Genomic DNA, 27,323 nt, shown 5'->3' with positions numbered 1-27,323 from the left:
CACTGAGGTTCAAATGCATAGAATATTTTTATTTGTTGCACCCGTGGTATCAATTTGAAGCTCCTACATCACTTTATTCTTAGGTTATCATATTCATAAGATTTTTATAAAACTTGACCTTTGACCTTTGACCTTGACCTTGAGGTCGAAGTCACTGAGATTCTAACTTATCTGATTTTTTTGTAGTTACACCTGTGGTGTCAATTTGAAGCTCCTACACTGCCTCGTTCTTGAATTATTGAGAACACCTAACTCACAAACTAAGGTGTCCAAGCTGCCCCATCATTGCTTTTACGGAGGTAAAGACACAGTGAAGCCAAGGATTATTGAGAATTCACATTGCAATACCTTTAATACCTACAGCATGTTCCAATTGCTGTAATAAACTATTGCTAACAGTACCGAATGCTCTACTGACGTCTAGCAGGACAAGCACAGAAACGGGTCCACTGTCAGAGGCCATAAGAAGATCATTTGTAACCTCCACTAACATTGTTTCTGTAAATAATCAGTTAGCTGTTTTACAACCCATCTTTCAAGAATTTTGCATTTTTCACGAGTCAGTTGTGACAGCTAGGATTTGCACCAGGAACTTTATTGCTCTGAGACAACAGTGCTAATCACTTCACCACCACAGTGTAATGATTCAGATATTCCTGTTTCAAGGCACTCTCTGACATCTGTATAACCTTTGTTCCTTATGTGTGCCATGTGTGATCACTCCTATGCTGTTTTACTATGGCTATTCAAAGACCAGCATGAATCTGTTTTTGCAGTAAGTCACTGCAAGTCACAAATCTTTGGCTTTTTATAAGATTTTACTAGTTACAAATATAGCTATTATTAACCTGTGGCCATTAAAGTGCTCCAAATAATTGGCTTACCAAATGGCTCGGGTAAATACGTTAGTGGGTTACCTAGGCAACCGGAAACTGCTAGACCAACCGCCAGCTTCATCCTCCACTTAGAAAAATATTTTTCCTCTGTTGGTTTGCGAGTGTTACTGGTGCTTTTAACACAACACCGGGATGGGTCAGCAGATCTCAGGTCAGGGAGTTATGAACCAGCTCCGTCAGAAGCTGGAGAAATGTTTAGAATTACTTCGTGACAGTCGCTACTTAACTTACGAGGAGTTCCTGGGAAGACTGGCTGAACTTAATGACATGTAAGTGACAGGTCGTTAAAGACAGCTTTAGAGAACAGCAAGCGGCTTTTCTTTAACATAAAACAGTTTTGTGCAGAATGAACAGGCCGACAAACTTAACCTAGTTCAAAAGTGTACCTTTGGGCTGATTTTACGTAGACTTTTCAATTTGAGAGCTAGCGTCAGTGCTTTTATGATATCTGGGATTTAACCTTCCTTATTTTCTAGCATTACATACATTTCTGCTAGTTTACTAGCTAGGTTTTTTTTTTTAGCTCACAAGCTCCTGGAGCTTGAAAGCTGCAAGGCATGATAGTGCAGCTGAAGGTCAAATAAACACGAAGTGAATAGCACCGAGCAGTGTTGTTAAGTATTAGTAATGAAAATACATTTTTGAAATTCAGCATGATGAAAAATAAATGTAAAAATTCTGTTATGAATATTGTGGCACTGCTTTGTCATTTGGCTGAATGGTTTATGGAGAAAAACATAACTTCTCCCCTCTCTCATTCTTCTCTGTCAGTACTGCTGAACAGCAGAATGACCTGCTGTTTGAAGTGCAGCCAGGATCTGATGCTACAGCCTTGTGGAAGGTGGCTGTCAGGGTTGTGTGTACCAAGGTGAGACCAAAGAGCCTTCCCCACATGCCAACAGAGGCATCTGCCCACACATTTATGACAGAGAGGGACAGATGTGAGTGAAACCATACTCCTGTAAAAGGGGAAAGGTAATTCTGCCCCTAGAGAAATAGAGAAATACATCCTGTAATAGATTGCTGATAGCAGCTATCAACTGGTAGCTTGGATTAAAAAACCGTGCTGGGCTTGAGAAGCCTGTCATCGGTGGGTTATAGCCAACTATTTTGGCACAGTGTAAGATTGAAACTGCATGCACTACCAGTCATTAAGTCACATGATTGCCTTTTCTTCCTCACAGATCAGTAAGGAGAATGGCATGGTGGAAGCATCGCAGATCATGAACCTGTATCAGTTCATCAAGCTGTATCATGACATCGCCAGCCAGAGTCTTCAGGTGCCGTCTGCAAAGAGCCCCTCTACTGAGCTCCTGGCTGACTCCTGCCAGGCCAGCAGGTCAGGCAGTCATGACATAAAGCATACATTTTATAGCACATTCAGCAATTATAAGTACTTTTATAACTTTATTTAATAGTGACAATGAACAGGAAATAGGGGGAAAGAGAGCATGGGAACAACATACACCAAAGGTCATTGCAGCCAAATCAAAGTGGGACCTCACTACTTGGGCATGTTGGTGGTCTAAAAACTCAGCTGTAGGGTTACCATTTTAAAAAGCTATTTAAAAGGTTTCAGCTAAAGCTTTTCTGGACAATTTAACCACAGGTTGGTCGTTGTTTTGTTTGGAACAAAAAAGGACTCCTTTAAAGACTAAAGGTTTTGGTGCCTCAGGAAGAGCATGTGTGATCCCCAGCTCCCACAGATTCTTATGCAAATGCATTCAGTCCCTTTGAATACACCCACTTGATCTTATATTTGCCAGCTGAGCAGTAATGATAATGTTGGAACGTACATGCCATTAAAACCATTACACTTGTGCTTATATCAAATGTTGTGTTTCCGGCCCGAATCTCCAAGCAGCCTAACAATGCAGTTAATGCAGTTTTTCCTGCTCACCACAGGTGTCAGTGCTGTAAGACTACAGAAATATTTCTTTTAATGCTCCACAATCTGCATGAATTATATAATTTCTTTGCAGCAGAGTGATTTCTCATCCAGAGGCAAGGCTAGGGGGCTGATTGATGGGTCGTGTTAAAACTTTTGGACATTTTTAGAACACAGAGGGATATTATTTTCTCAATTCCTTGATTGCAAACCTTCAGGATTTATCAGACATATTTCTACTAAAAAAGGTAGAAAAGCTCATTTAAGTTGCCTTCCTCTGTAGATAAATAATAAAACAGTTTATGTTTTCTCTGTATACAAGCAGCAATTGATGATGAAAATTTGTTACTGAAAAATCTAAACTTCCTGTTATTCACATACACCGTAATTATTCCACATCCTCTTCTGTTTCTGTAGGAGTGGTCAGAGCCTAAGCGACCTAGCATGTCATCTGCATGTGACTGCTGACAGCGAATCGTGGGTAATATCTGATCTTCAGAGACTACTTCCCTAATGTGACTAATGAGGGAAGCCACCCATACATGCTTTAAAATGTCGAATACTTAGCTAAGTACATAGGAAATGGAGATACACCCACATAAGAAGACTTTTTCCTCCTAAAGAGCAAGATAGAAAAGAATCCAGCAGGTTTCTTCTCTTTATATTCTTTGTGACTGCCTCTGAAAATGAAAATCTCCTCTTTTAAGTCCTAAAAATCCCAGGATGCTTTTTGAAACCAGTTTTGTGATATGTTGTTTGAAGTGAAAAATAAATCTGTATTTGTATATTATAATAAATTGTAACATTCACGGATCCAAGGAGCTTTATTTGTCATTCGCATCACATGTTAACATGAGGTGGAACGAAATTATGTACACACGGTCCGGAGTGAAAAGAAACAAAAATAATGAAGAAACAGAAATTTTTTCTTAAAGTTAGAATAAATAGTTGGGGTTTTTTTGTTTTGTTTTTTTAACAAAAGAAATGACAAGTAATAAGACAATACAATAAATAATACTATAACTAGAGTGCAACAACCTGAGTACCAGTATGGAGTATGGGTAAGGAGTGTAGGTATAAATATAGGTGTAAATAAATATTTTAGCAGCAAAGGGCATAATGACCAGCATTGATAAAGTGACATAAAACATTAGAATCGACCCGTTCTCCGGGAGCGTGAGTAGCCGCTGCTCTACTGTGCGCCGCCATGTTGACATCAACATTTTAATGGAACCCAGAATAACCAAATGTTGCTTAAAGTACTACTAAGAGGTGGTTGGGATTAACTAGGCACTTTATAAAACAACATTGACATTGCCTTCCTTCGATATGAATGAGAGAGACACAGTTGCACTTTCTTGTAAAGTTTGATAAGTATGACTCTCATTCATATAATTGAAATCATCACTTTGATATTTTGGGAAAGTGTCTTGTTTGCTGTCCAGGGAAAGTCAGATATCTGTAGGACAGCAGTTAGATTATCCTCATACAAAGACTGGAAACAAGGAGAAAAGGCCAGCTATAGCCAGTGTTATTGAATCTTCTTTGAATATGTTATATTTAATTATATCTAATTTGTTTAATATGACTGATTCATGGCTAAGTTGCTTCATGAAGTCATTACAGGACTGTTTTCAACTTTTGGACAGCATCAGGCTCTTTTCATTCTGTTTGTAGTCTCTGTGCTAAATTTGGGAACTGACTCTGGCCTTGCAGTGAACATACAGACAGTAAATTGGTATTGATCAAATCTTAAACCTCTGAGCAAATAAGCATCATTTCCCAAAATGTCCTATTCTTCCTTCATGTGGAAATCCAAGACACCAAACATACTTGTCGTATTTGCCAGGGCTTCTGGACAAGCAGTAAAGTGAAAATTTATGTTCCATCTATAAAGCTGTTTGGATGTCTGTGCAATGTATCCCTGCATGTTTGTACCCCACATGACATGGACCATGAGCTGTGTTATGTGAATCTGTGCTAAAATCCTGTTCTGGTGCAGTTCAGGACACAGGACTGAATAGGCTCATGTGATTTTAAGGACTTGGCTCGTTGTGGTGTCCTAACTGTTGTAAATCACCTTGCCTGTCAGCTGTGCTGATTTCTCTAAAAGTATTTACATTTATTTGTTAAGATGATTTTAATCTGACTGTTGTAGAAATCTTTTCCATCCATCCAAGTTGATATCATATATAATTTACAGTTAAGTTATGAGTTAAAATTGTTTTGTTTAAGTGGATTTAAAGTGTTGATTTTATTAAATGTAAATATGCAGTAGCCTTAATCTTTATTATTTATTAAATCCTTAATTAAAGTTGTATTTAAAGAAATTGGTTATCTAGGTCTTTGTTGTGTGAATTTCAGCTTTTGCATTTGATCACATATACAGGGTGGGCCATTTATATGGATACACCATAATAACATGGGAATGGTTGATGATATTAAAGTCCTGTTTGTGGCACATTAGTATATGTGAGGGGGCAAACTCCTCAAGATGGGTGGTGACCATGGTGGCCATTTAGAAGTCGGCCATCTTGGATACAACTTTTGTTTTTTCAATAGATTTTGTTCAATGATGAGGCAAACTTTTATGTGAATGGTGAAGTTAACAAACAAAACCACCGCTATTGGTCTAACACTAACCCACATTGGATGGATTCCTCCAAGACTGTTGGAACAACAAAAGTGATGGTTTGGTGTGGTATATGGGGTACAACGATAGTGGGTCCATTCTTCATCAATGGAAACCTCAAGGCCACTGGATATTTGAAATTGCTACATGATGATGTGTTTCCCTCTTTATGCACTGAAGCTGGCACGTTCCCTGAGTTTTTCCAGCAAGATGGTGCACCACCACATTATGGGTGCCAGGTCCAAGCATTCCTAGATGAACAGTTTTCTGGAAAGTGGATTGGTCGTCGTGGGCCAGTTGAATGGCCCCCAAGGTCTCCCGATCTGACCCCCTTAGACTTTTATCTTTGGGGTCATCTGAAGGCAATTGTCTATGGTGTGAAGATACGAGATGAGCAGCACCTGAAACTACGGATACTGGATGCCTGTGCTGGCATTTCTCCTGCGGTGTTGCTATCAGTGTGTGAAGAGTGGGAGAAGAGGGTTGCATTGACAATTCAACACAATGGGCAGCACATTGAACACATTTTATAAGTGGTCAGAAACTTGCAAATAACTCATGACAGAATAAAGTTACGTTGAAACCAAGCACCCCATTGTTTTTCCTGTTACATTACCAATAAGTTTGATGTGTCACATGGCCCTCTTCCTATTGAAAAAACAAAAGTTGTATCCAAGATGGCCGACTTCTAAATGGCCACCATGGTCACCACCCATCTTGAGGAGTTTGCCCCCTCACATATACTAATGTCCCACACACAGGACTTCAATATCACCAACCATTCCCATGTTATTACGGTGTATCCATATAAATGGCCCACCCTGTATTTTAACTTATTATAAGTATTTTTTATGTAGGAGACAACAGTTTTGGAATTTTCTTTAATATTATTTCAGTTCAACTATACTAAAGTTAGAATTTTATGTGACCGAAGGTAAAACTTTTGGGTAGTTGTTTTTTCTTTTTTTCCACTGCTGTCACGTTTTGACACCTCAGTTCTCTGGGTTTTCCTGCAAAGTAACAAAGAGATTCATAAAATGTTATCTGGCAATTTAATCCATTCATTCAACTTGAGATTTTACAGGCTCAAAAGATGTGCCGCTCTTTCAACAAGTTCTTCAGAAAATGGCATCTGATCTTGTGGTTACATGACTGTGTGGTCAGGTCAGCAAGTGTTCCAAAAAACTTTACATTTTAAAACTTAAAGAGCATACCTGCATCTGAATCTACATACACCAGTTTCATATTTTTAAACATGCCCTAAAACATAAACTGCTGTGTGGGATGTATATGATGTTGCAACCATGAGGTGGCAGCATTATCCTGCATCGCTTCTGAAAGGAGTCCAAGCATCAGTAAAGGATACTTTTTAACCTGAAAGTGAGTGAAAAGAAGTGTAATAAAACAGATGCGTTCTTATAGCATTATCATTAATAAAAAGATGCTCACTATTTTGTACTTCATGGGTTTGTGTTCCGGTGGACTGGATGCCTGTTTTCATTTTTTTTTAAATATTTATATATTTTTTGTTGTGTTAAAAAGTAAAATTTCTGTACAGTCTCCCTTTAATCAAGCCAAGTAATTAGATGTTCAAAACAAAAAAACGACCCCCGTTTAACTGTTTCAAATCAACTCACTACAGTCTGTTTCACAAGTGTGAATAGTTGATGTCATAGCCACTGTCAGTGTGGGGCCTCTGATGAATGTAAAGGCAAAATTCAGAGTCTTCAGTTATTGAGTTTTAAATGGCTCACATTAGCATTGTTCTACAGGTCTGAACAATGGCTGTGTGGGAGGTTCATTTAGAAATAAGAGTAAAAACTACTTTTTCGTGTAGTTTAATGACTGTGCATTAAAAAAGAAAAAGGTTATTGAGAATTTAAAGTGATAACATTTGCAAATGGGCATATGGGGATCATTTTGACCTGTTATTTATTTTGCGTCTGACCTTCAGAGGCCAGAGCTGCTCTGACAGAAGCAATGTCTGCTATGTTGTAGTTAAGATACAAAACTTAAAAAGCTTGTCTTAGTGTCTTTGTATGAACTTTGCAAATGATTATTATCTAACATGTTGTCTTCAGGCTTGGGCACTGTTTCATGACTGAAAGTTATTGATTGACTTATCCTAATGACTAGTCCTTCCACTTGGTTTAGGCTCCAAATTAAAAAAAAAAATTTAAAAGTGAAAAATAAGATATATTGTTTTTGTTTTTTAACTTAACTTTGTGATAAGGTATTTTAACCTTTCAAGATTTAACGCCCTCAAAAGCCTTCAAAAGTTAAGCTGCTGAGAGACTGTCAGTTTTTTTTAAAATGATTTATTTATTTTTTAAACATCAGCTAGCATTCTTATCAAATTAGTGTCAGATGTTTGGCTTCAAAAGAGATACAGAAATATTTGCTGACATCATGAGCCCTCTTTTGCAATTAGAAATTTGTATTCCTGATCACAACTTCCGCTATCATGATGATAAAACACTCACATGTGTGGAAGGTTTTGAAACCTCTCCCCTTGCATGTCGTGTGCAGACAGCAGACGATTGCTCAGTTTAAACAGCATCTGTTTCCTCTGTAACTTATTGGCAGGTTGGTTCAAAGAAAGTTCATGACAAACATCTCTGACATTTCTGTAGCCTTTATTTTAGGAATGGAAAACTATTTAAAAATGACATCACATATATAAAAAGAAAATTCTAAACAGTCACATGTTTGCGAGTGTAACGCAGGTCTTAAATACAGATTTCACTGTAACGGTTTACCTGGCCTTTCATTAACGTCTGTCAAAATTATGCTTGTGCCTGAAATCCATGCACACGGCATAGTCTGACCCCAAACGTATATTATCTTCAAGCAGAGAACATGCAGAACAAAAATCAATTGTTGCTTTCTAACTTTTAAACCATTTCCCCCTTCTTAATGTGTCAATCCAATAGCCACATCCACAGTAAACAACTTGCAAAATGAAAATAGACTGTTATTCTAATGAAACGATATACATGCTGACTGGAAGGTGTTACAATCACATTTTCATTTTGTGACACGAGGTCAAAACACCGCCACCTTTACCAACAAGCACCAAATATGTAGAAAACACTGCATTTTTTCCTAATAAGCATCAGGAACCTTTAGAGGGTGTTTAAAAGATTGTGCTGTCTAGCCTGTGCCCCTTTATCCCTGTGTGACATATCCAAGCACAGTTTGTGTTGGTGTGTTCGGTCACTGAGCTGAACTGTGGCCGAACTCGGTTTTCACTGCATCCACTAGAAAACTGAGCTCATTGCACAGAGTCTCGTAGCGATAGGCCATGCGGATTTGTGCTACATTTGTCCGCCTGATGTCATTGCCCTTCGGTCCATCCTGTAGGTAGTTGGGCCCAATGAAGTGTTTCTTCTCCTATAGGGAGCACGGTTAAAAAGATGTAGGTTGGAAAGTTGCAAATAGATATAATATTTCCAGAATTAACTCATTGTGGAGTTTGAATTTCATTAAAAAAAAAAAGAGATTGCACAGAATAAATATGCACTCAATGAAGTCAGGACTATTGGACTGTCAGACATTCTCTTATCTAGCTTTTCAGTGGTAATAGGATCGGTACTAATCTGAAGGACATATTTTAGGGTTCTTCTTGGATGTGCCGATTGACATTTTTGTGAGCAATTAAGTTTTCGAAAGAAATTACTGGAATATTGTAGAATTTTGGGAAATTAGTTAGCTTTCAGTAAGTCTGCACTGCTATTTAGTGCCTCAAAAAAGTATTTGACCCCTCATTTGGGTTACACAAAGAGAACCCAAATACAGCAAAAAAGCAGTTTTTAAATGATGATTCCATTTATTAACACAAAAACAAACCTATCTGACCCTATGTGAAAAAAGTAATTACCCCTAAACCTAATAACTGGTTGTTAACTACAGTCAGTCATTAGCAATAACTGGCAATGAGTCTTTCAAATCGCTGTGGGGAAATTTTTGTTCACTCTTCGTTGCTGATTTGCTTTAATTGAACATGAACAGCGTGTTTGAGGTCATGCCAAAGCAACTCAATTGGATTTAAGTGCAGACTTTGATTGAACCGCATTAAAACCTTTGTCTTAGTATTTTTGAGCAGTGCAGCTGATGGTGTGTTTGAGATCATCATCCTGCTGTTTAAACCCAAGTCAGTTTGAACTTCAGGGCATGAACTGATCTTTTATTAATAATGAAAAGTCATCCAGCTCCTGAAGAAGCAAAGCAGCACCAGACCACCACCTTTATATGTGACTGTTTGTATAAAGCATTTTTTTTAATGAAATGCTGTTTGTTTTACACCAGAAGTAACAGGATTTCAAACTTCCAAAAAGTACTGCTTTTGTCTTTTTAAACAACCCTGGCAGCAGATCAACTTGAGTTCATGTTTAATACAAAAGTTTGGGACAAAAAAATAAAGAAGTTTTTAGTTTATCTATTATTTTATCCATTGTATCTGTTTCCAAACGCATCATTTTACAATAAGGACTTTTAAAGAGAGCATCCCCCAAGCACAAAAGGTCTGACCTTACCTCATGTGAGAGGCCGCTCTGCAGGACACTGTTCCTGGCAATCTCACACAAATCACAAGTGCTCAGCTTCCACAGCTGAGCTGCAATGGCATACTCCTCCATCAAGGCCTCCTGAAACGTTTCAAAAAAACTGATATTAACAAATGAAATGTTATGATTGGGCTGGCAGGTCTATTTGTACAGCACCCTTCAAGAAGAGAGAAATTTCTTGTATTTCTCTGTGCACCACATACTGACAGTGATTATTCAATTAGTCTCACAGATGTCACCAGACTGGAGCAAATTACTGTGATCAAAGTGACTGTGAAACGGTAAATAAAAAATTCTCCTGTGTTTCTGACCTTGGTGTAGTGGAACTGCATGGGGTCGTCGGTGGACAGGGACACACACAGGCCCTTGTGCAGAAACTCTCTCAGGGGGTTCTTGGAGTACTCCAGGAACAGGCTGTTGTTGCTCAGTGGAGACATGGCAATTGGGACCTGGGCCAGGTAGTATAGATACTGCAACACTGGGCTCTGGGGAGGAGACACAACATAGTAATGCGAATAGAACGATTTTGTTTTGTTATTTTCATTTTATTTGTGGGAAAACTAAATGAAATTACAAGCAGAACAAGTAGAAGTTCAAGGGAAACGTTTTGTAGATGGTGCAGACACGCAAGTCTTCCTAATTATAAGAAGTTATTCAAAACTAAGCGTTAAATCAATATTGACTTTTAGAAACCATATCTTATGTTATGGCACAACAAACCTTGGGCTATGGAGCCCAGAAGATGGCAGCACTCCCCTCTCTCTCTGTGACAGAGAAAAAGCTTTAAACATGCACTCTGGAAAGTGCTTGTATGGAGGATGTGTCCATGTAAACTGACATAACTGACTGGAGCAACATGTAGCCACATTCTTCGCACAGGCATTTGGAAGTTAAGGGCCGCAGCGCTAATCTTAGCAACATTTGTCATACTAATCTAATGTCGTCTGTGTGCAATAATGCAACGTGTTCCAAATTTGAGCAGTATTGAAAACATGATGCAATTATTAGAGAATGTGATTAACTGTTTTAAATCCTCCCTACATATTTATACATGCAGTGTTTAACCTCATCTGTTGGCTGTTTATTTTTCTCTTCACATTTAGTTGGATATTATATTACACAGCAGGAACTTCTCTGGTGTTTAGATATCAACTGGATGGTAAATGGTATTCTACCCAACACATCTTACTCAAACAAGCTGTTTTTGTTCTCCTATGAGCACATCGGAGAGGGACTAAAATGTGACAGCTAAAAACAAGCACTCGTGTGGATTAGCGTGTCACTGCTCGTTACTGATGGACCTGTTTGCAGAAAATATCATCTGCCAGCATCTTGTGCAATCAGCAAACACAAGACGCTGAGTATCAAACCTCAATATGATTTTAAGGTTTTAACCTTCTTAAGGTTGAGTCCATGGGAGATGTTGTCAGCTGTCAGGAAGGCGGAGACAAGATGAGTGATGGAACCCGCCTCTCCACAGTGGGGACGGAACAGGAAGGTGTTCAGTCCTCTTTGCCTGTAGAACGATCCATAGTTACTTTGTGCACTACTACATGGAAGCCATGTAGCATTAAATGAGACTAATGGGCAGGGCTTACTTGCGGAGGTTGTTGAGAACCATTATGTTGGCATACATGTAGAACAGATAATAGGTGTAGGGAGGATTGTCATCTGTGGTCCATGCCTCAGGCTTCGGGCTCTTGTAAGAGAACATGTGGTCGCTGTGTTTAGATTCGTCATCCACGCTGTCAAATCCCGTCACCTACAGGAAAACAGATTCATATCAGCACATTTGCAAACATAAAGTATATATAACACAACACTGAAATGAACGGACAGACGTGGATACATTTGTTTGTTTCCTTGCAGTTTATTGAAACAATGAATCATTTCATTCACCAAAACGAGCTCCAAAGTTTCTAAGAAAATGTCCTTTGGACTGAGGAGAAAGAACTGGAGCTTTTTGGCCACCCACATCAGCTCTTTGTTTAAAGGAAAAATGAACCCTTATAAGAGAAGAACACCAAGCCTACTGTGAAACATGTAAGGGGATACTTTTGTTTTGGGGCAGCTTTGTTTCATCTGACACAGGAAACATATAATCTGGGCAGAGCACAATGAAGTCTAGAGAGTACCAAGGCATGCTGGTGTGAAAAATACTGCCCAGTGTCAGAAAGCTCAGCCTCAGTCGCAGGTCATGTATAGCTGGGAATAAAACTTTGGACTATTCTTAAATGGCACTCCATGAGACAGGATCTTAATCCTATTAAGCATCTATGGAAACATCTGAAAGTGCAGTGTGGAGTCAGGATCCTTCAAACATGAGAGAGTGGGCTAAACTACCTGTTGTTTGGAAATGCAAACGTCTTATTGTGAAGTACAGAGATCACTTGTTGGTACTGACAACTGTAAACGGTGTTGCCACAAAGTATTATATTAAGGCCACCACCTTGTTTTTTGTCCTGTCATTTACATTTTGTTAAGTAGCATAAAATAATCATCTGATTCTTATGTAAGCTGATATAAGAATCAGATGATTATGTTTTTTTGTTTATTTAATTGTGGAAAGGTACCATTAAATTTTTCATGTCTGTATATGGTTGCTGTTGCACATTAGAACTTCTCCCTTTTGACACTTACATATTTTAAGAACACGTGGACTGCTTTGTGCTTTTGAGGGTTGATTGTAGCCTCAAAGAGGGGGCGGAACACATTCTCCAGTATCTTGGCAAAGCTTGGGATTAATTTCTTTGACTTGAAAATATCACTGCAAGACAAGATAAGCAAATTTAACCCATCTTCCTGCATGTGACACAAACATTTTACAGTTTGTTTGCTTATTGAAAACAGCTGACTGAGAAGTGTAATTATTCAGAACCCAATTATGCTGGATTTAGCCTTCAGTTGATGCTTACTAAATCCTGGGCACTTGGATCATCCATCTCATGTTGGGCGAGTGGACCTTATGCTGGATGAACCACGTCGCTAGGCTCTCCCACTCGCTCGCAGAGCGGCCGTAAATTGACAGACGGGGCTCAGCATGTTGGTATTTGCTCTCCTCCAGCTCCCCGGCCACTTCCTGAAACAGATAACAAACCACAGGAAGAAACAGGATGTTTCTTGATAAAGCAGAAGTGACTAGTTGTAACTGCCCAGTGGACAGATATGGCAACACTGTTTCCAAGTTTCAGCAAAGTGCTTTTTACTGCATATTCCAAAGCATCGCTTAGATGAGCAGCACTACCAGTGCGTGTGAGGCATATATATATATCTTATTCTAATTCATAATGAATATGACTCAAATCTTTGTACGTGTAGCAACATTTGATTGTATCAAAATGTCACAGTGACTCAGCATGCACAATACCAGGGCCTTAAAAAGTAAAAGCAGCTTTGTGGAATTTAGCCATTGTTCATTTGATTATTTATGTTTGGGCTTTTTCCACAGTGATGTCATAATGTCTAGAAAAAAATATGGGAACAAAACTGGGAACATCCTGAATGAAAAAATGATCCTCTATGAGTTAGCATCTTATAATTGAATCTCTGGGGATGGTGGCCCGTACTTCATTGCTTTAACTGTAGCCAGATTATATCCAGGTCAGTTTCCTCCTTTTCTGTGGGATCAGTTCAAGTTGCACTGATAAAAATGTCAAATGTAGTCAAACAACAGGCTACAGTTTCAAGTTTAAACATCAGTAAATGCACTGTTTCCCACACATAGGCTTTATTAGGTCACGCCTCATATTTGTTGGCTTGCTTTAGCATTTTGTATTTTTGTATATCTTTTGTCTGAATGGGGAAAAAAGGCCTTCATGCTTTCCATGGCCGCTGGCTAGTTGTCCTCATTATTATTCAGTTGCTAACAGGATCTTGTAAAGCTCAATATGAGGCTGTAGCTCTCATTGGTAGTGCTTGTTCTGCACTGTAGATCAACTGGCACACTGAGACTGCAAACCAGGACTGTACATCTGTAGCGCTAAATGAATTTATACTTAATAGAGATTCACTTGAGAAGCAGCTGATAATGTCCTTCAGTTATCTGTCTCAAAGAGACTGACAGAAGAAAAGTATAAATGTCATTATTTAATTGTTGAATTGCATCTGTGCCTCCTATTTTGTCACCATCTGGATCTGTTTCAACATGAATAATGTAAAGTTGTTCCTTTTTTTGTTCTCCACCTTGGCTATTTACGCGTGTCAAACATGACAGGCCAAAACAAGAGCAAATAAATTCTGCATGTAGTTTGGTGCCTTTACATAATTTCAGTTTAACTACAGCTAAGCAGGCCTTCAAGTGGTGTTAGTGCTTTAACTCATACTATACCTTAATGAGACGTGCAAAGTATTCTCCTTTGATGTAGTTGTCCGCTTTCAGGTAAATCTCCCGCAGTTCGCTGGCCCCCACAGGGTTGTATTTTGAGTTGAACTTATCAAACCGATGAAAGGTTTGCCTTCCCTAGAAGGATAATCGATCGGTCAGACAGTGAGGCTCATGCAGCGCAGTGGCGATCACAACATTTTCATTTCATTAAAGGGACTGCAGTAGAAATTAACAGGAACTGTTAAGCTGTTTGTAAAGATAAACAACCAAACGGTCATTTATAGTCACTGAGTTATTGCCTCAACTGTTTGCATCAAGGACAATTTCTATTTATACAAGGTAATGCTGACATAGGAACAAGTAGAAAGCTTTGAGTTCTCTTACAGCGTGCACGTCCAGAGAGTCTACAGTGAGGTCGTACGGGTCCATGTGGAGGCTGTCAAAGACCTCCTTGAGTGTGAGCTTCTTACTGCCTTTTTCCAAGACCACTCGATCTGCTTCAGTCTGGTATGTGGTCTGTATGAATCTCAGCAGATGCTTCTGGTTCATGCAAGCGGCCGCATGTATATGTGTGTCCACCTGTGTTTGACACAAGTCAGACAGTGGCACGGGGCTTACTGGACAACTCACAGCATCCCTATAAAGTGATATTTATTTATACTGAGAGCACTAAAGTTATGAATAGCTTCTGCTCTAAGTGCGTCAGCCCCTCTCCTCTGTCTGGGGCATCGCAGACTGAGCAGAAAGATTTCAGCCAACCTTTCTAACGTTGTAGAAGTCTCTGTGTGGGACTCTTTTCAGCTCTTTTAGCTCCGCCATTTCATTCAGCATTTCATGCAGGTAGAATTTGGAGCCCAGGAAGTTCAGCCGTCTGTGGCAGTAGGATTTTCTGCGAAGCAAAATAACGAAACAGTTACGAGTAAAATGGAATAAATGTCATTCGGTATCAGTCAAAAGGTTCGTAATGTCAATCTGTTAGAAATATTGACTAAGCTTTTGCACTCACGTTGGGCCGTCAGCTATCATTGCAAGTACATGGCTCAGGTCTATAGCAAAGGTCTCGAGGTCAGGGTAAGGAAGGCTGTAAGCTTGCTCTTGTTTCAGGGCCTCAGCACTCTCATAAACATGAATTATACCATCCTTTATCTGCAGCTCATAGTTTAGGTCTTCAGGAATACCCTCCATGGAGTATGGGTCCTCCCCTTCACGAGGGTAAGGCCAGATGTCTGCAGATGATGACAGCAGCTCAATCAGAAGTTATTTCACATTTGCAAAAACAGTCACTCTCTGAAGTGTTGGTTGTAGAATAAAGATTCTTAAAGTGTATTTTTCCTTATTTTCTACCAAATACAAATATACTGTTAAATTAATAATTGCTCCTATTGAATACTGGCAATTTTAAATAAGGATGTCAGCCTCATCAAAGAGAGCAAATATCCTTAATGCCTTCATTTCAGGCTCAAAGCCCTGGCCACACACCTGTTATTTAGACCTTCTGTTTATGAGGGAGATCCGATCAGAAGAAAGACTGTGTGAGGGCAGGTAAAGGAGCTAAGATGGCTTGTTTCACACATTGAGATGTACCCAGGGGCTGAGATAAAGAAGTATTGTTTTGAAGTGTGCAAAATCATGCAAAGCTTCTCTGGTGAAGTGTAAGAATACAAAAACAGGAACTGGAAATGAGTCGAATAGACCTCTGACATTTGAATGAAATGATGGCTAGTAGATAATTCCAACAAGTCTTTCTCTTGACTCATTTGAGGTCAGTTTTTTCAGGCTCTGTGTCAGGCATCGCCCAATCAGGTTTGAGCTCTGATATTTCCATGCCTGTATAACCTTCCCAGTGTATTCAGGAAGGGTGAAATTATACAGTATCTTTTATTTATTTTTCACTTAAACCTAAACTTTGGCTTTTAATTATGACTGAGTTTTGTTTTGTTCTCTTTGTGTGTTTGTTTTACGTTTTATTTTGTACAGCAAGTAACAGCAAGTGATTGAACTTAACCTTAAATGTATCAAAATGAGCAAAAATTATAACAAATAGTAAGATAATTTAAGGCCGGTAAACTTTATTACACTGGAGTTATATTTAAGATTGTACATTTTCTTTATCTGTTGTCTGGATTATTCTCAGGTTCTGTTTCTGACGACATTATCTGTTGTCAGAAACAGGCTGACTGACCTTGGCTCACAGACACTTCACACCATCTCTGGCACACATACAGAGAGGTCTTAAATTAGATCTGCATAGAATAGGTGGCACACAGTAAGTTTTATCTTTATCTCCAATACACAACTAAACATCAAATCATTAGTGAGTTGTTTAAACTGGTCTGAGCACTTTTATTGAATATTGGAGTTGGCATCCTTCGTAAGTTTAATATTGTTTCTGCTCTCTGTGTGAATTGTTTGAGGTTAACGGTGAACTGAAACCTGAACCTTTAATATTAATGGCCTTGCTCCTTTTCCTCTCCATGTCGGAGTATTTCATTGGTTAAACAGCTGAGCTGGTTAAACACCTGCACTTGCGCATGTTGTACATAGCCTCTTGCTGTGTGTGAGCGAGTAGATGGAAAATTACAAAACGTGCACTTTTGCAGGAAGATTAAATTGGACATTTTTGACACCAAAAAGGAAAAGTTTAGTAAACCTGGCAGGACTTCATCCTCTTCTAGCCACCTCTCATTTTCAGCATTTCGCAGGAACAGGGCTGTGGTCCTTGGAAATCGGTGGTAGGCCAGCCTGGAGTACTTCTCTCGGATGAACAGGGCTTTGAGGAGACCCTTGGTTGCTTGCTCATAGTCCTCAACTGTGATCTGGAAACATCGTGAGGTTGTTAATTTTTGACTTTTGTTTGTGTTTAACAACGGTGTCTTAAAGGTTCAAGATGGCCTTTAAAGAATAATCTATTTAAACTATGGCACCGAGCTAAATGAAGGATCTCTCCTGTTGCCCTGTCAGCTTACAGCCATCAATGAAGTTTTAACAAGAAAAGAACAACTGTCATGTTTTTCTTTTTCTTGTGTGAAAATGTCATTTTATAAGTACAGAGTGGATCGACTTTTTAATTCTGGGTAAAAACATGTCTCTCATAGGCCAAACATGCATTTTACCACATCATTGGTCTGAATTTAAAAATCAGTTGTTTTTTATCGTATATTTCCTCACTAGGCTGTGGTCCATCTTTTATATTTCAACATATGGACTAGTCTCGTTGATTACCCCTGCACAGTAATCTCCACTGATGGTAACTCTCTGGAAGTCTGGGAAGGAGTCTGAAAGCAAAGATTCAGCAGTGGCGGGTGTTTGCGCTGGGGTAGGTGTCCAATCAGGAGGCATCTGCAAAGATACCGACTGTGACCGCTTCAACTTGAAACTCTTCTTCCTAGTTACACAGAGGGAAAAGAAGCAAGCACTATTTATGCTGAGTATTTTTTGATGGTTTTATTTGTTCTTTTTTGTCTATCCAGAAAGAGAGATATGTTCAGTTAAGCATGTTTCTAATCCATACCTCTTAACTGACTCCTGAGACTGCTGTTCAGCCATCTCCTTTTGCAGCTCCTTCTCTCTAGTCTCTTTCAGACCAATGGGACAGTCTTCTGGGACAGTGAACAGAGCCAGAGTATCCTTGCTGTCTTCCTCCTTCAGAGCAGAGGCGTACACCTTCTCTGCCATCAGACGAACCCTCTCATCCACCTCGTGTATTGACACTTTTGGGAAAAGGCGTGGTAAATCTGAAAAGTATTGAGAACATTTTTTTAGCAACTACCTGTATTTTTCTTACCGGTAAAAGTAGTGTTTAAAAATGTAATCTAATCATATTTCAGAATGCTTCTGTCATTCCAATACTGGTCATTATTAGTCGGAGTTATGTCATAATTATGTTTGAAATCTAAAATGGAACAAAATACTGACATGTTATAACTCGTCTCATAAACGGGTTTAAATATGGGAGTGCTTAAAGAAGAAATAACATTATCTTAGTAATGACAGTAAACATAAATACCAGAAACATAACCCGGAGTGAGGACGGTTGGTTGTGGGGCTGTTTTCCAGCTTCTCATTTCAACACACAGACCAGAGAACGTGTCTTGAGTGGTGTTGGAATTAAATAATTTGCAGTGCCTCAATAATGCTATGCTTTTTTATTAATAAGAGTTATAAAGTCATATAGTGTAGTATTGAGTGGACACAGTCCTGAAAAATAAAGGCATTAGATCATGTGTCCTTGGGGAGTAGAAAGCTGTAGACGCTCGCTCACACTTGCCTTGGAAAAAGTAGATAAGAGGGGACCATCTCTAGTGGAAAGTTATTGAGACACTGTTGTTTAGACTAGAATAAGAGAGCTTCTGTAATAAAACTGTTGTGTTATGCAGGACGCATCTCCCTTCTAGAAGTATTGTGAAAGAGAAATAAAGTGTTAAATGGTCTACTGAGCAGTGTTTTGTCTTCCATCGGATGCCTCCGAGGAATCAAAAGAACTCAGTGAAGTGTTGATCGTTGACAGTGGCTAACTCGTGTTTCAGTGCTTGCTGCCAGTGCAACAGGTAAGTTACAGTAAACAAACTTGTGTGTCCAAGTCTGGCCGCGTGTTCTGAGAGCACACCGCACTGAGGACGGTATGTGACAGCAGGAAAAGCAACAACACTGAAAGCTCCTGCTTACACAGTGCACCTCTGTCGGTGCATCGCCGCGTGTTAATTAGATGTGACTGAAGGGCTGTGATGATAAGCAAGATATTTTTCTGTAGGAAATATCATGTTGATGGAACTTGTGAAACCAGAGCTGCGTAAACGTTTTGTTAAGGTTCAAAATTGAGGAAGGAGAGTACAAACCACCCATGGTCCAGAAGGTCTTGGTCAAACAATGATTTTAATGAATACACACGTGTGGGAAGAACACTCTGTACGCCGACAGCAAGTGATCTCCGACTTAATCAAAGCATAAACAGATATTTTATAGCATCAGGGTTTGATTTACTGACGCCCCTTCATGCGTCACAGATACATTTTATACATGACTTTTAACCCAGAAGATCATCTTCTATTTTCATGGCTGGTACTTTCCGTTCTTGTCTTAAAGTGAATTGTTCCTCTTTCTTGTCGAGACATGACTAATCTCTCCTCTAAATAAATCTAACTCATGTGTGTGTGTCACAACCTCACATGCTCTTTCTCAATTCACCTGTTGCACTTCTGACCTTTCACCAGACCAGAGGCTCACTGAGACTATGTGTATGTCTTCTACTAAATAAATGTTTTAACCAAGAACCTCTACTTAAAACCTTAATATAAAATGATCTGATATATAAGTGTTTTGTAAGCATGTATTGCAATTCCTTCTATGGCTCCAAGTCACTTGCACAATAGATTGTCCGGACATCGCGCCGAACAAAGCTTCCAACCCCCAATTAATTGACCGAGCTCCAACTCTTTAATAAGCACAGATATGCATTGTGTATAAAATAGTCATAACTGCACCTGAAATACAAGGTCAACATAATAACTGTATGCATAACATCTTAAGGCCTTCTTAAAGCTATCTGTTACATTGTTAAAGCCTCGTCTTAGCCTGCTGCTCAAAATAACTTTCACTTCTGCAAAACTCTCCAAGCCTGTTTCCTGTCCTGTTACTTTTAGCCTTTCTGAAAGACACACACTGTTCAACCCCTGAATGCAATATAAACTCCAGATTATATTATTAATGCAATGGTAATAATGATGATTATTTAACAATAGCAGTAAAATAATTTCCCTGCTCCACAGTTTGCAAAACAAAAATTACATAATGATTCGTGAGGTTGTGTTTATTTATTTTTATTATTTATGGTTGTCATCATCCTTACTGGTATATTGTGACACCATTAGTTTCGTGTTTATTTTGTAATAAGTAATATACAGTCAGCGGGCACTTCATTGGGTTGCACCTCGTTCCAGGTTGGAACAACTTTAACTCTTTGTGACACGCATTCAACAAACTGCTGGAAACATTCCTCAGAGATTCTGGTCCATATTGGCTTCATAGCATCGCACAGCTGCTGTAAATATGGAGGCTACCAATCTGTTCCACCACATCCCAAAGGTTCCCTGTCGGATTAAGGTCCGGGGACTGTGGAGGCCGTTTGAGTGCAATGTGGTCAAGAAATGAGTTTGAGATGATCTGAACTCATGCTGCACTATCCTGCTGCAAGCCACCATCAGAAGATGGTACATTGTAAACTTTACACTGTAATACAGGCATTTAAATGGTCAGCATTTAAACGCATTACTGTTTAAAATGTAGTGTTTCAGTAATGATAAGTTGTGCTACATCATTACTCCACCACCACTACTTTGACCCACTGATCCAAGGCAGGATAAATCGGTGCTTTGATGGTGTTTATGCTAAAAAACCGAGACAGACCAGGCAACATTTTTCCAGTCTTCTGTTGTCCACTTTTGATGACCATGTGTGAACTGTAGCCTCAGTTTCCTGTGGCACCTGGTGTGGTCTTATTTGCTGTTGGCTTCCTATCAGCCTGTAGCAGCCTGGCCATTCCCCTCTGATTTTGCCCAGAGAACTGCCGTTCAAACCATCCTCTGTAAACTCCACAGATATATGTGTGGGAAAATCCCAGAAGAAAAGCGGCTTCAAAAATACTCGCCTGTCTGGCACCAACAAACGTGCCACATTCAAACATGTGGAAAAGCACAGCTGTTGAAGTTTATATTATCATTGCCGCTGCAGTTTGCCCTGGGAAGTCAGTCTTTCCTTATTTTGACATTTACCATGTAATATTATCAGAAGGTTAGTTCAGGCTCATGCAAATATTGATTGGCTTATGTTACATTGTAACAGGTTTGCAAGGGTGTCAGACTTGATACAGGTCTGCTATTGAATGGTAGGCATCAGTAAAGTACATTCAAGAATCTTCAGACAGATATCCTGTATGTAGTTCACAGGATTTTTCCAGGCTTGTAAATGGAAAGGAAATATTTGACCCCGTTGTTAGAGCAGCAGTTATGAGCATGCCATCATTTTGGTTCTCAAGGCTTTTTGGTGGGAAACAGTCAAGTTTATTTGTATTAATCTCATTCTCTCATACATGCATGGCATGCTATTTCTGAACTCAGGACCCCCTGATCTTGTATTTTCAGCAGATGAATGACAGAAGATTGGTTTTATATTTTTAATAGCTTCTCCCCCTTGTTTAATTCCCACAGTGTGACAGCTACTGTTGCTACCCAACATCCCATCATCAGTCGAGATGTTTGGATATTCTGATCACCGTGTCATCACTGTGGATATTAACGTTGCAGTCCATGGGGGTCACTGGGACACATCCAGAATATATCCGTGTGAGGATACTGGAATCAACAAGCACACGATAGCACATGCAGCTCCAGTGTATCAGATGCCAAACTTTTCAGCTGCACACTGCATCCCTACTGGTTTACACAACACTCTGTCTGAAACCTGTGAGTGATCTGGAATTCTTCACAGATGATACCGTTAACATTTGCCCTCACACTGACACGCTTGCTGCCTGTTCCTTGGCTAGCACATTTTGGGAGCTGCTGTTTCTGATGAGCCTTTCAGCACGTGTACTCTCTCCCTGCTGGAACAGCTCAACAGTCTCTTGGATGACCTTGATGTAGTGTGTGAATGTGTGCGTGAATGGGTGGATGACTGGATATGTAAAGCGCTTTGGGGTCCTTAGGGACTAGAAAAGCGCTATATAAATACAGGCCATTTACCATTTACCATATTACACACCCCAGTTATAAAAACCTAACATTCACAAAGCCTCTGACTATGTTGGAAACGTCAATTAAACTGAAATTCTGAAATATTATGATAAAATTTCAATTTTGGAATGATTTTTAAGTTTTCAGTGTGTAACACAAAAATAAAATAAAATCAATAAAATGTGCCAGTATTTCATAATACTCACTTATAGTATATATAAATATCCACCTGTTTCCTCGGCTAAAGACTGCTGCACTTATAGCATCGCTCAGAAAGTCAAATCTAGCTGCTTCTGTGCCTCAGGCAGTAGCCACTGAATAAACATCTTTGAAACTCTTCTTTGAAATTACTCTTTGAATAGTTGTCATCACATTTCATAGTTTTTTTTTAATAGAAACATAAAATCAGTAGGGGTAGCACTGTCTGTCTCTTACCTTCTGTCGTGATTTGGGCCATGTTTGGCTCTTTCAGTCTCTGCCTGTTGAGTCAGGTATTTCAGCTTTCACGTATCTGGTTCTGTCTCTTGTGGACCCTTTACCTCTTAGCTTTGGCACTGCCACTTCTACAGGTATGGCACTCAGTGGCAGGACTTACAAAACATCTGAGTGCTGCTGACACAACACCTATGTAAACTGTCCTGAGTTCTGGTGACTGTATATTGCTCGTGTCTGTGATGCTTCTCTTCAGGGTTTTCTCTCTGACTGACTCTGTCGGGCTTTGCTCTGCTGTTTATTTGGTCCACTGCCTGTATGTATGATGCAGCTGCTAGTTGTTGTTGTTGTATTGAGTGTCCTTCTATCTCTATTTTAGGGTATTGAGCGCGTCGGGGTAACATGGGGTGCTAATCCAAGCTGGTATGTCACAACTGGCTGCTAACATGTGAGCTCTGATCTGTGATATGGGGCAGTAGGGCAAAAAGTAAGTACTGGCAGCTACAGTCACTGTGTTTACCATGTAAACACTAAAGTAAGGGGGAAAAGCCATCAAACCTAGCTGGCCCTGTAGGAAAAAGTAAAGGTCTCCTCTTGCTAAATTATTAATTAACTGTGAGTAACAGACTTCTTGGAAAACTGAGTTCATTTTCACGAGCCACACCCAGGCGTGACAACAGCCAGACCTGCTGAACCAATAAATCAATTATAGAGGTATGTTAGCAGGCTAGAGACCTCAAATTTAAAGAAAATGGCACCGCCGACCACGCCTCACCAGAGTTATGCAGCCAGACAATGATCCAAAACACACCAAGTAGTCCCTTTTACATACTATTAGAGATCATTCATAAAAGCATTTGTGTAGCAAAGAATCTGAAGAACACGAGTATGAACTTTACTGCAGTAAAAGGAAGCACATTGCTGGTGACAGTCCATCTTTGTATGCAAATTATTTAGTGGTTTGGTTAGTTGGAATCATCTGTTCACTGCCCTCACTTTTATCACACCTATAAGGAGCGCGCACTGTTCAAAAAAGCCACTCAAGGTTGCAGACAGCAGACAGTTTAACTTTAAGTGGTGTGTGAACAGATGCGTGATAAACCGTGTAATAGCTGCATTTGAATACGTGGGAGTGAGACGAATGCCTGTGTTTAGTGAGATCGCTGTTTGTTGTGCTTTTGTATATTATGTTTGTCCTGCATGGTTTTATTTACTCACCCTTTCCCATGCATGGTGTCGACTGTTGCTTCAAAAGGGCCATGTTGATTTTCTTACTCATTTTGAGTTGATCTAGAAGAAACAAAGCTTTAATAAATAACACTGCACACATATGTTGTTCAGTAAGGCAGCATTTACTCAAACTTGACATTGGTTAAAGGTGTCATTTAATGGCTCCTAGCAAAGCAGTACAGCCTTATCTCGCATCACAATCTCTTCTTCCTTACCTTTGTTTGCTTGAGTGACGGTCACACCCAAAGTCACACCCCGAGGACCATGATTTTACACAACTTTGACTTGACTGTTTGAGTTATCGTAGTTTTTGAAATGCTCGTGTATTATGCTCAGATTTAACTTGGAATTTGTTGAAAGGAAGTCAGTGAACTGGAAAGTGGGGAGGTTTGCGTCAGGAAGGACAAAAAGTCTGTGACAAGTCAAACATGGAGATCATCAAGAATGAGATTTCCATACCGGAGCGTCTCTGGTACTGTTAGCGGACAGGGTGACGGTGCAGACTGTGCTGCTGTTGGCCAATGTGGCAACCCATAAAGGGAGGAGCCAAAAGAAGAAGTTGAAATGCATTACTTGTATTTGGAGTGTTCCCATTATGTTAAAAAGAGGAAAGTTTTAGGGATCATCAGACAATATTTAATCTCCCATTTTTGTTTAGCTTTGGTTTGGTTTTATATGAGCAGTTAGTTTTGTTTATTACTTTGTTATTTTATGTTGCCATCATAAATTGAATGTAGCTGTTTACTTGACATATTTTAAGGGACTGGAACTCTAATTTGACTTTTGTAAAATGAAGTATTTTGTGTTTTGGGCAAAACGTTAGTTAAAAAAACAACAACAACAAAACGTCCCACTTAATTTGTTTTGTTTGCATTGAACAACTGTCAATTCAGTAAATTGCTGACAAAAACTGCTCTAACCAGTATGGCCATTGTTGGGACACCTTTGGGAGTGTCTTGTGCTGTGTGGAACCAAAATGAAGGAGGTGGATCCTTAATGCCTTTAGATTTGACTTGATAGAGTTCGTGGTTGCTTGATCAGATTGGAATCTGGGAAGTTTGGAGGCCAAATTAATGTCTTTGGCTGTTGTGTTTCACAAGCTTTTTTTTTTTATGTTTTCTTAGTTTAGGGTTTATAATCCTATGTATACATTACACAACATTACATTACACACAGCTTTGCGTGTCTCAAAGTTCTATACCAGCATGCAGTGTCAGTGTTGTCACAACATCCATGTGAAAAGTACTGTAGTCATTTTTTAGTATAGAATGCCATTTACATTCATTTTAAACATGAACAATAGAATTAAAAAATATCCACATAATGCATTAGCAGTTAAAGACTGAAAAGAGCTCATTTCAGAAACATTTCTTTCCTGGTATGTGCAGACAGTTGCTGAGCATCAGATGCGAGTGCTGATTCTATAACACATTTTAACTACTTAACTATGTGTTGAAGTGTAACTTTAAAAAAAAAATTTAATTTCTCTATCACCAGTTCACACTCGTTATGAGAACTCCTTTTATAATTTCAGATTAAAGGCTACAACATCGTAAACTCAACTATCTAGCAGTTTTCTATGAAGAAGTATTTGGTGCCAGAAGGTAAAAAAAAGAAGTCATTTGTAACAGGAAGTGACATCTAATAGACCAGGCTCAGATATTCACAATGCCAACATGACTGAATCCTGTCAGCTGCCATCAGGTGTTATCTCAGTGTTGTAGCGGATTATACTTAAGGAGGTAGTCGTTTTTAGCTGTCTAGAAGAATTTGTCTAAAAAAATACAAAAATAATTGAATCATTAACAAATTACCTGATTGAAAGAACATGAATGAATAAAATCTGTCTGATATTCCAGATCTCACATAAAAGCTCAAGTTGTCACAAGCTAAAAGTAGCAATCATGTGGCTTCACAGTGGCTGCTCTCTGCCCAGCCTGGAGGTCATTGCAAACTCTCAGTACCTCAGCAGAGCTGGCAATATCATCAAGGACCACTCTCACCCCAGCAATCAACTGTTTGAACTATTACCGTCAGGCCGACGGTACAGGTCACATAAAACCAGGACAAACAGATTCAGGGATAGCTTCTTTCCCAGAGCTATCACCGTAGTAAATAAGCACAAAAACAATTGAACCTATTCCATACTGTCACTGTCATTATATTATGCTGCTATCCTGTATATATTGTACATACTATTGTTTGAGTACTTACGATTGTTTTTTTGTTCTTTTTATATTTTACATTATATTTATTATTGAAACTTACACCAAGGGAGTGGCACTCCAATTTCGTTGTACTCTGTACAATGACAATAAAGGCTATTCTATTCTATTCTATTCTATTCTATTCTATTCTATTATGTTGCTTTGTTGGTGTAAATAGCCCAGAGAAAACAACAGCAAACCAGTGCAAAAACTCCAAAGGCATGTGCAAACTAAGCATTTCAAAGGAGATTCTGACAACTTGGTACTTGTGGGAAACTTGTCGTTGCCACAGTGTCTTCTTTGATGTGCATGAACTGTTCAAGCACGCACCATGTGCCATGCATAAACTCATCAGTGTCATTTGACTAGATCTGTATCACGGGTTCGTGTCTTTCTAGGGTGTAACGCAGTCTTGTATTTATTCCTCTACAACAGAGGAAACAGAATGAATACCACCCAGTCCTATTTTTAAGGCAATTAGTCGGCATCTAGTTTTGTTTGGGATTTTTCCTTTTTTTTTTTTTTTTGTATTAGTTAACTAAGACACATGTTGGTACCTGTTGGGAAATGTGCGGCTGCCGTACTTGATCAGGCTTGTTTTGGACTGTGTTGTAAAGAGAGCAAGAATACATCCACAGACATGCTGTGAATTCAACATTAGGAGCAAAGTTTCAGAATAAAAGGAAAAAGAAACATTTTGATGTCAGGCAGCAGTGTTAACCACAGCTAACTGTTGCCTTAAAAAAGTTTGACTGTGCCTTAAGATTGCAGTTTAAGATATATCATTTATTTTGTTTTAATACCTACAGATGCTCACTCCTTTGGAAGCCAAAAAAGCAAAAAGAAAAAGAAATAGAAATATGCACCTTCATATTAAGATCTTTAATCTATATGCAAACTATATCTAGGTATGTCTGCCAGAGCTCACCATGCAAAGGAGGTAAGTGCTAAAAGCAATGCTGGTGTGTTGATAATGACATAAAGTTAATATAAACAATGGAAACACAAAGAATCATTATGACTGCCGTGTACTTACTGTTGGCAGGGCTTTGCACAAAGCTAAAACGTCCTGGGACTGTAGAGAGCGTTGTCAGGTGTCAGCAGACTGAAGCCTTGTCAGTGCAGGTTCCAGCAGACACCGGGCTGGTTCGGGCTGTCACTGCCGGGTTGAAGTATGAAGGAGGTACAAAGTTGGTGTAGCAAACAAGGAAGTAATCTGCATCAGTGTTGTTTGGCAGTAGAGGAAGTGCAGGAGGAAGCGTTTGTATGAACAAGCAGTTCTGTGTCACTTTTTTTAAAAGCCTTGAGACTTCATAAGCCCCACCCCTCTTTGTCAACTTAAGTTGTATGTGTAATTCACTGGGCTGGCGACAAGTCACCGTCTCCTTTTAGGGTATTTGATTAGAGAAAGTGTGTGTGTGT

General features: G+C 39.3%; 2 protein-coding genes across 4 annotated transcripts; one reads left to right on the top strand and one right to left on the bottom strand.

The window, feature by feature from the left end:
- The first annotated feature begins 957 nt into the window (after positions 1-957).
- Positions 958-3,504, top strand: LOC146665327 (RING finger protein 141-like). Its single transcript, XM_085411128.1, has 4 exons — positions 958-1,165; positions 1,668-1,764; positions 2,081-2,235; positions 3,202-3,504. Exons 1-4 carry the CDS (start codon positions 1,029-1,031, stop codon positions 3,296-3,298), a joined length of 486 nt encoding a protein of 161 aa, XP_085267254.1. The 5' UTR covers positions 958-1,028; the 3' UTR covers positions 3,299-3,504.
- A 4,531-nt stretch (positions 3,505-8,035) lies between these two features.
- Positions 8,036-27,175, bottom strand: ampd3b (adenosine monophosphate deaminase 3b). Of its 3 annotated transcripts, none has more exons than XM_085412929.1 (16): positions 26,938-27,175; positions 23,683-23,754; positions 17,817-18,039; positions 17,528-17,690; positions 16,956-17,121; positions 15,312-15,531; positions 15,065-15,194; positions 14,690-14,884; positions 14,309-14,440; positions 12,897-13,060; positions 12,622-12,748; positions 11,580-11,743; positions 11,377-11,497; positions 10,293-10,466; positions 9,952-10,062; positions 8,036-8,809 (listed from the first exon to the last, which is right to left on the bottom strand). In XM_085412929.1, exons 2-16 carry the CDS (start codon positions 23,741-23,743, stop codon positions 8,633-8,635), a joined length of 2,328 nt encoding a protein of 775 aa, XP_085269055.1. In that variant the 5' UTR covers positions 23,744-23,754; positions 26,938-27,175; the 3' UTR covers positions 8,036-8,632. The 3 variants fall into 3 exon arrangements, with proteins under 3 accessions (XP_085269055.1, XP_085269056.1, XP_085269057.1); XM_085412930.1 differs by lacking the exon at positions 26,938-27,175 and adding an exon at positions 23,910-24,130; XM_085412931.1 differs by lacking the exons at positions 23,683-23,754; positions 26,938-27,175 and adding an exon at positions 22,468-22,741.
- Positions 27,176-27,323: the final 148 nt, after the last annotated feature.

This window comes from Rhamphochromis longiceps, linkage group LG7 (assembly GCF_057381845.1).
Source record: "Rhamphochromis longiceps isolate RC_006_pf linkage group LG7, R_longiceps_female_GT1.1, whole genome shotgun sequence".
Lineage (NCBI taxonomy): Eukaryota > Metazoa > Chordata > Actinopteri > Cichliformes > Cichlidae > Rhamphochromis > Rhamphochromis longiceps.
Note: the sequence above shows the minus strand (reverse complement) of the source record. Positions and strands in the feature narration are given on the sequence as shown.

What these genes read in the sequence shown, in the direction of transcription:
- LOC146665327 (XM_085411128.1), top strand. Translation starts at nt 1,029, where the DNA reads ATGGGTCAGCAGATCTCAGGTCAGGGAGTTATGAACCAGCTCCGTCAG. An exon ending in CTGGCTGAACTTAATGACAT is followed by an intron (nt 1,166 to 1,667) that starts GTAAGTGACAGG and finishes CTTCTCTGTCAG; the next exon opens with TACTGCTGAACAGCAGAATG. An exon ending in GACTCCTGCCAGGCCAGCAG is followed by an intron (nt 2,236 to 3,201) that starts GTCAGGCAGTCA and finishes CTGTTTCTGTAG; the next exon opens with GAGTGGTCAGAGCCTAAGCG.
- ampd3b (XM_085412929.1), bottom strand. Translation starts at nt 23,743, where the DNA reads ATGAGTAAGAAAATCAACATGGCCCTTTTGAAGCAACAGTCGACACCA. An exon ending in GTGGAGATTACTGTGCAGGG is followed by an intron (nt 17,122 to 17,527) that starts GTAATCAACGAG and finishes CGATGTTTCCAG; the next exon opens with ATCACAGTTGAGGACTATGA. An exon ending in AGAGGATGAAGTCCTGCCAG is followed by an intron (nt 15,532 to 16,955) that starts GTTTACTAAACT and finishes CATCATCTGCAG; the next exon opens with ACATCTGGCCTTACCCTCGT.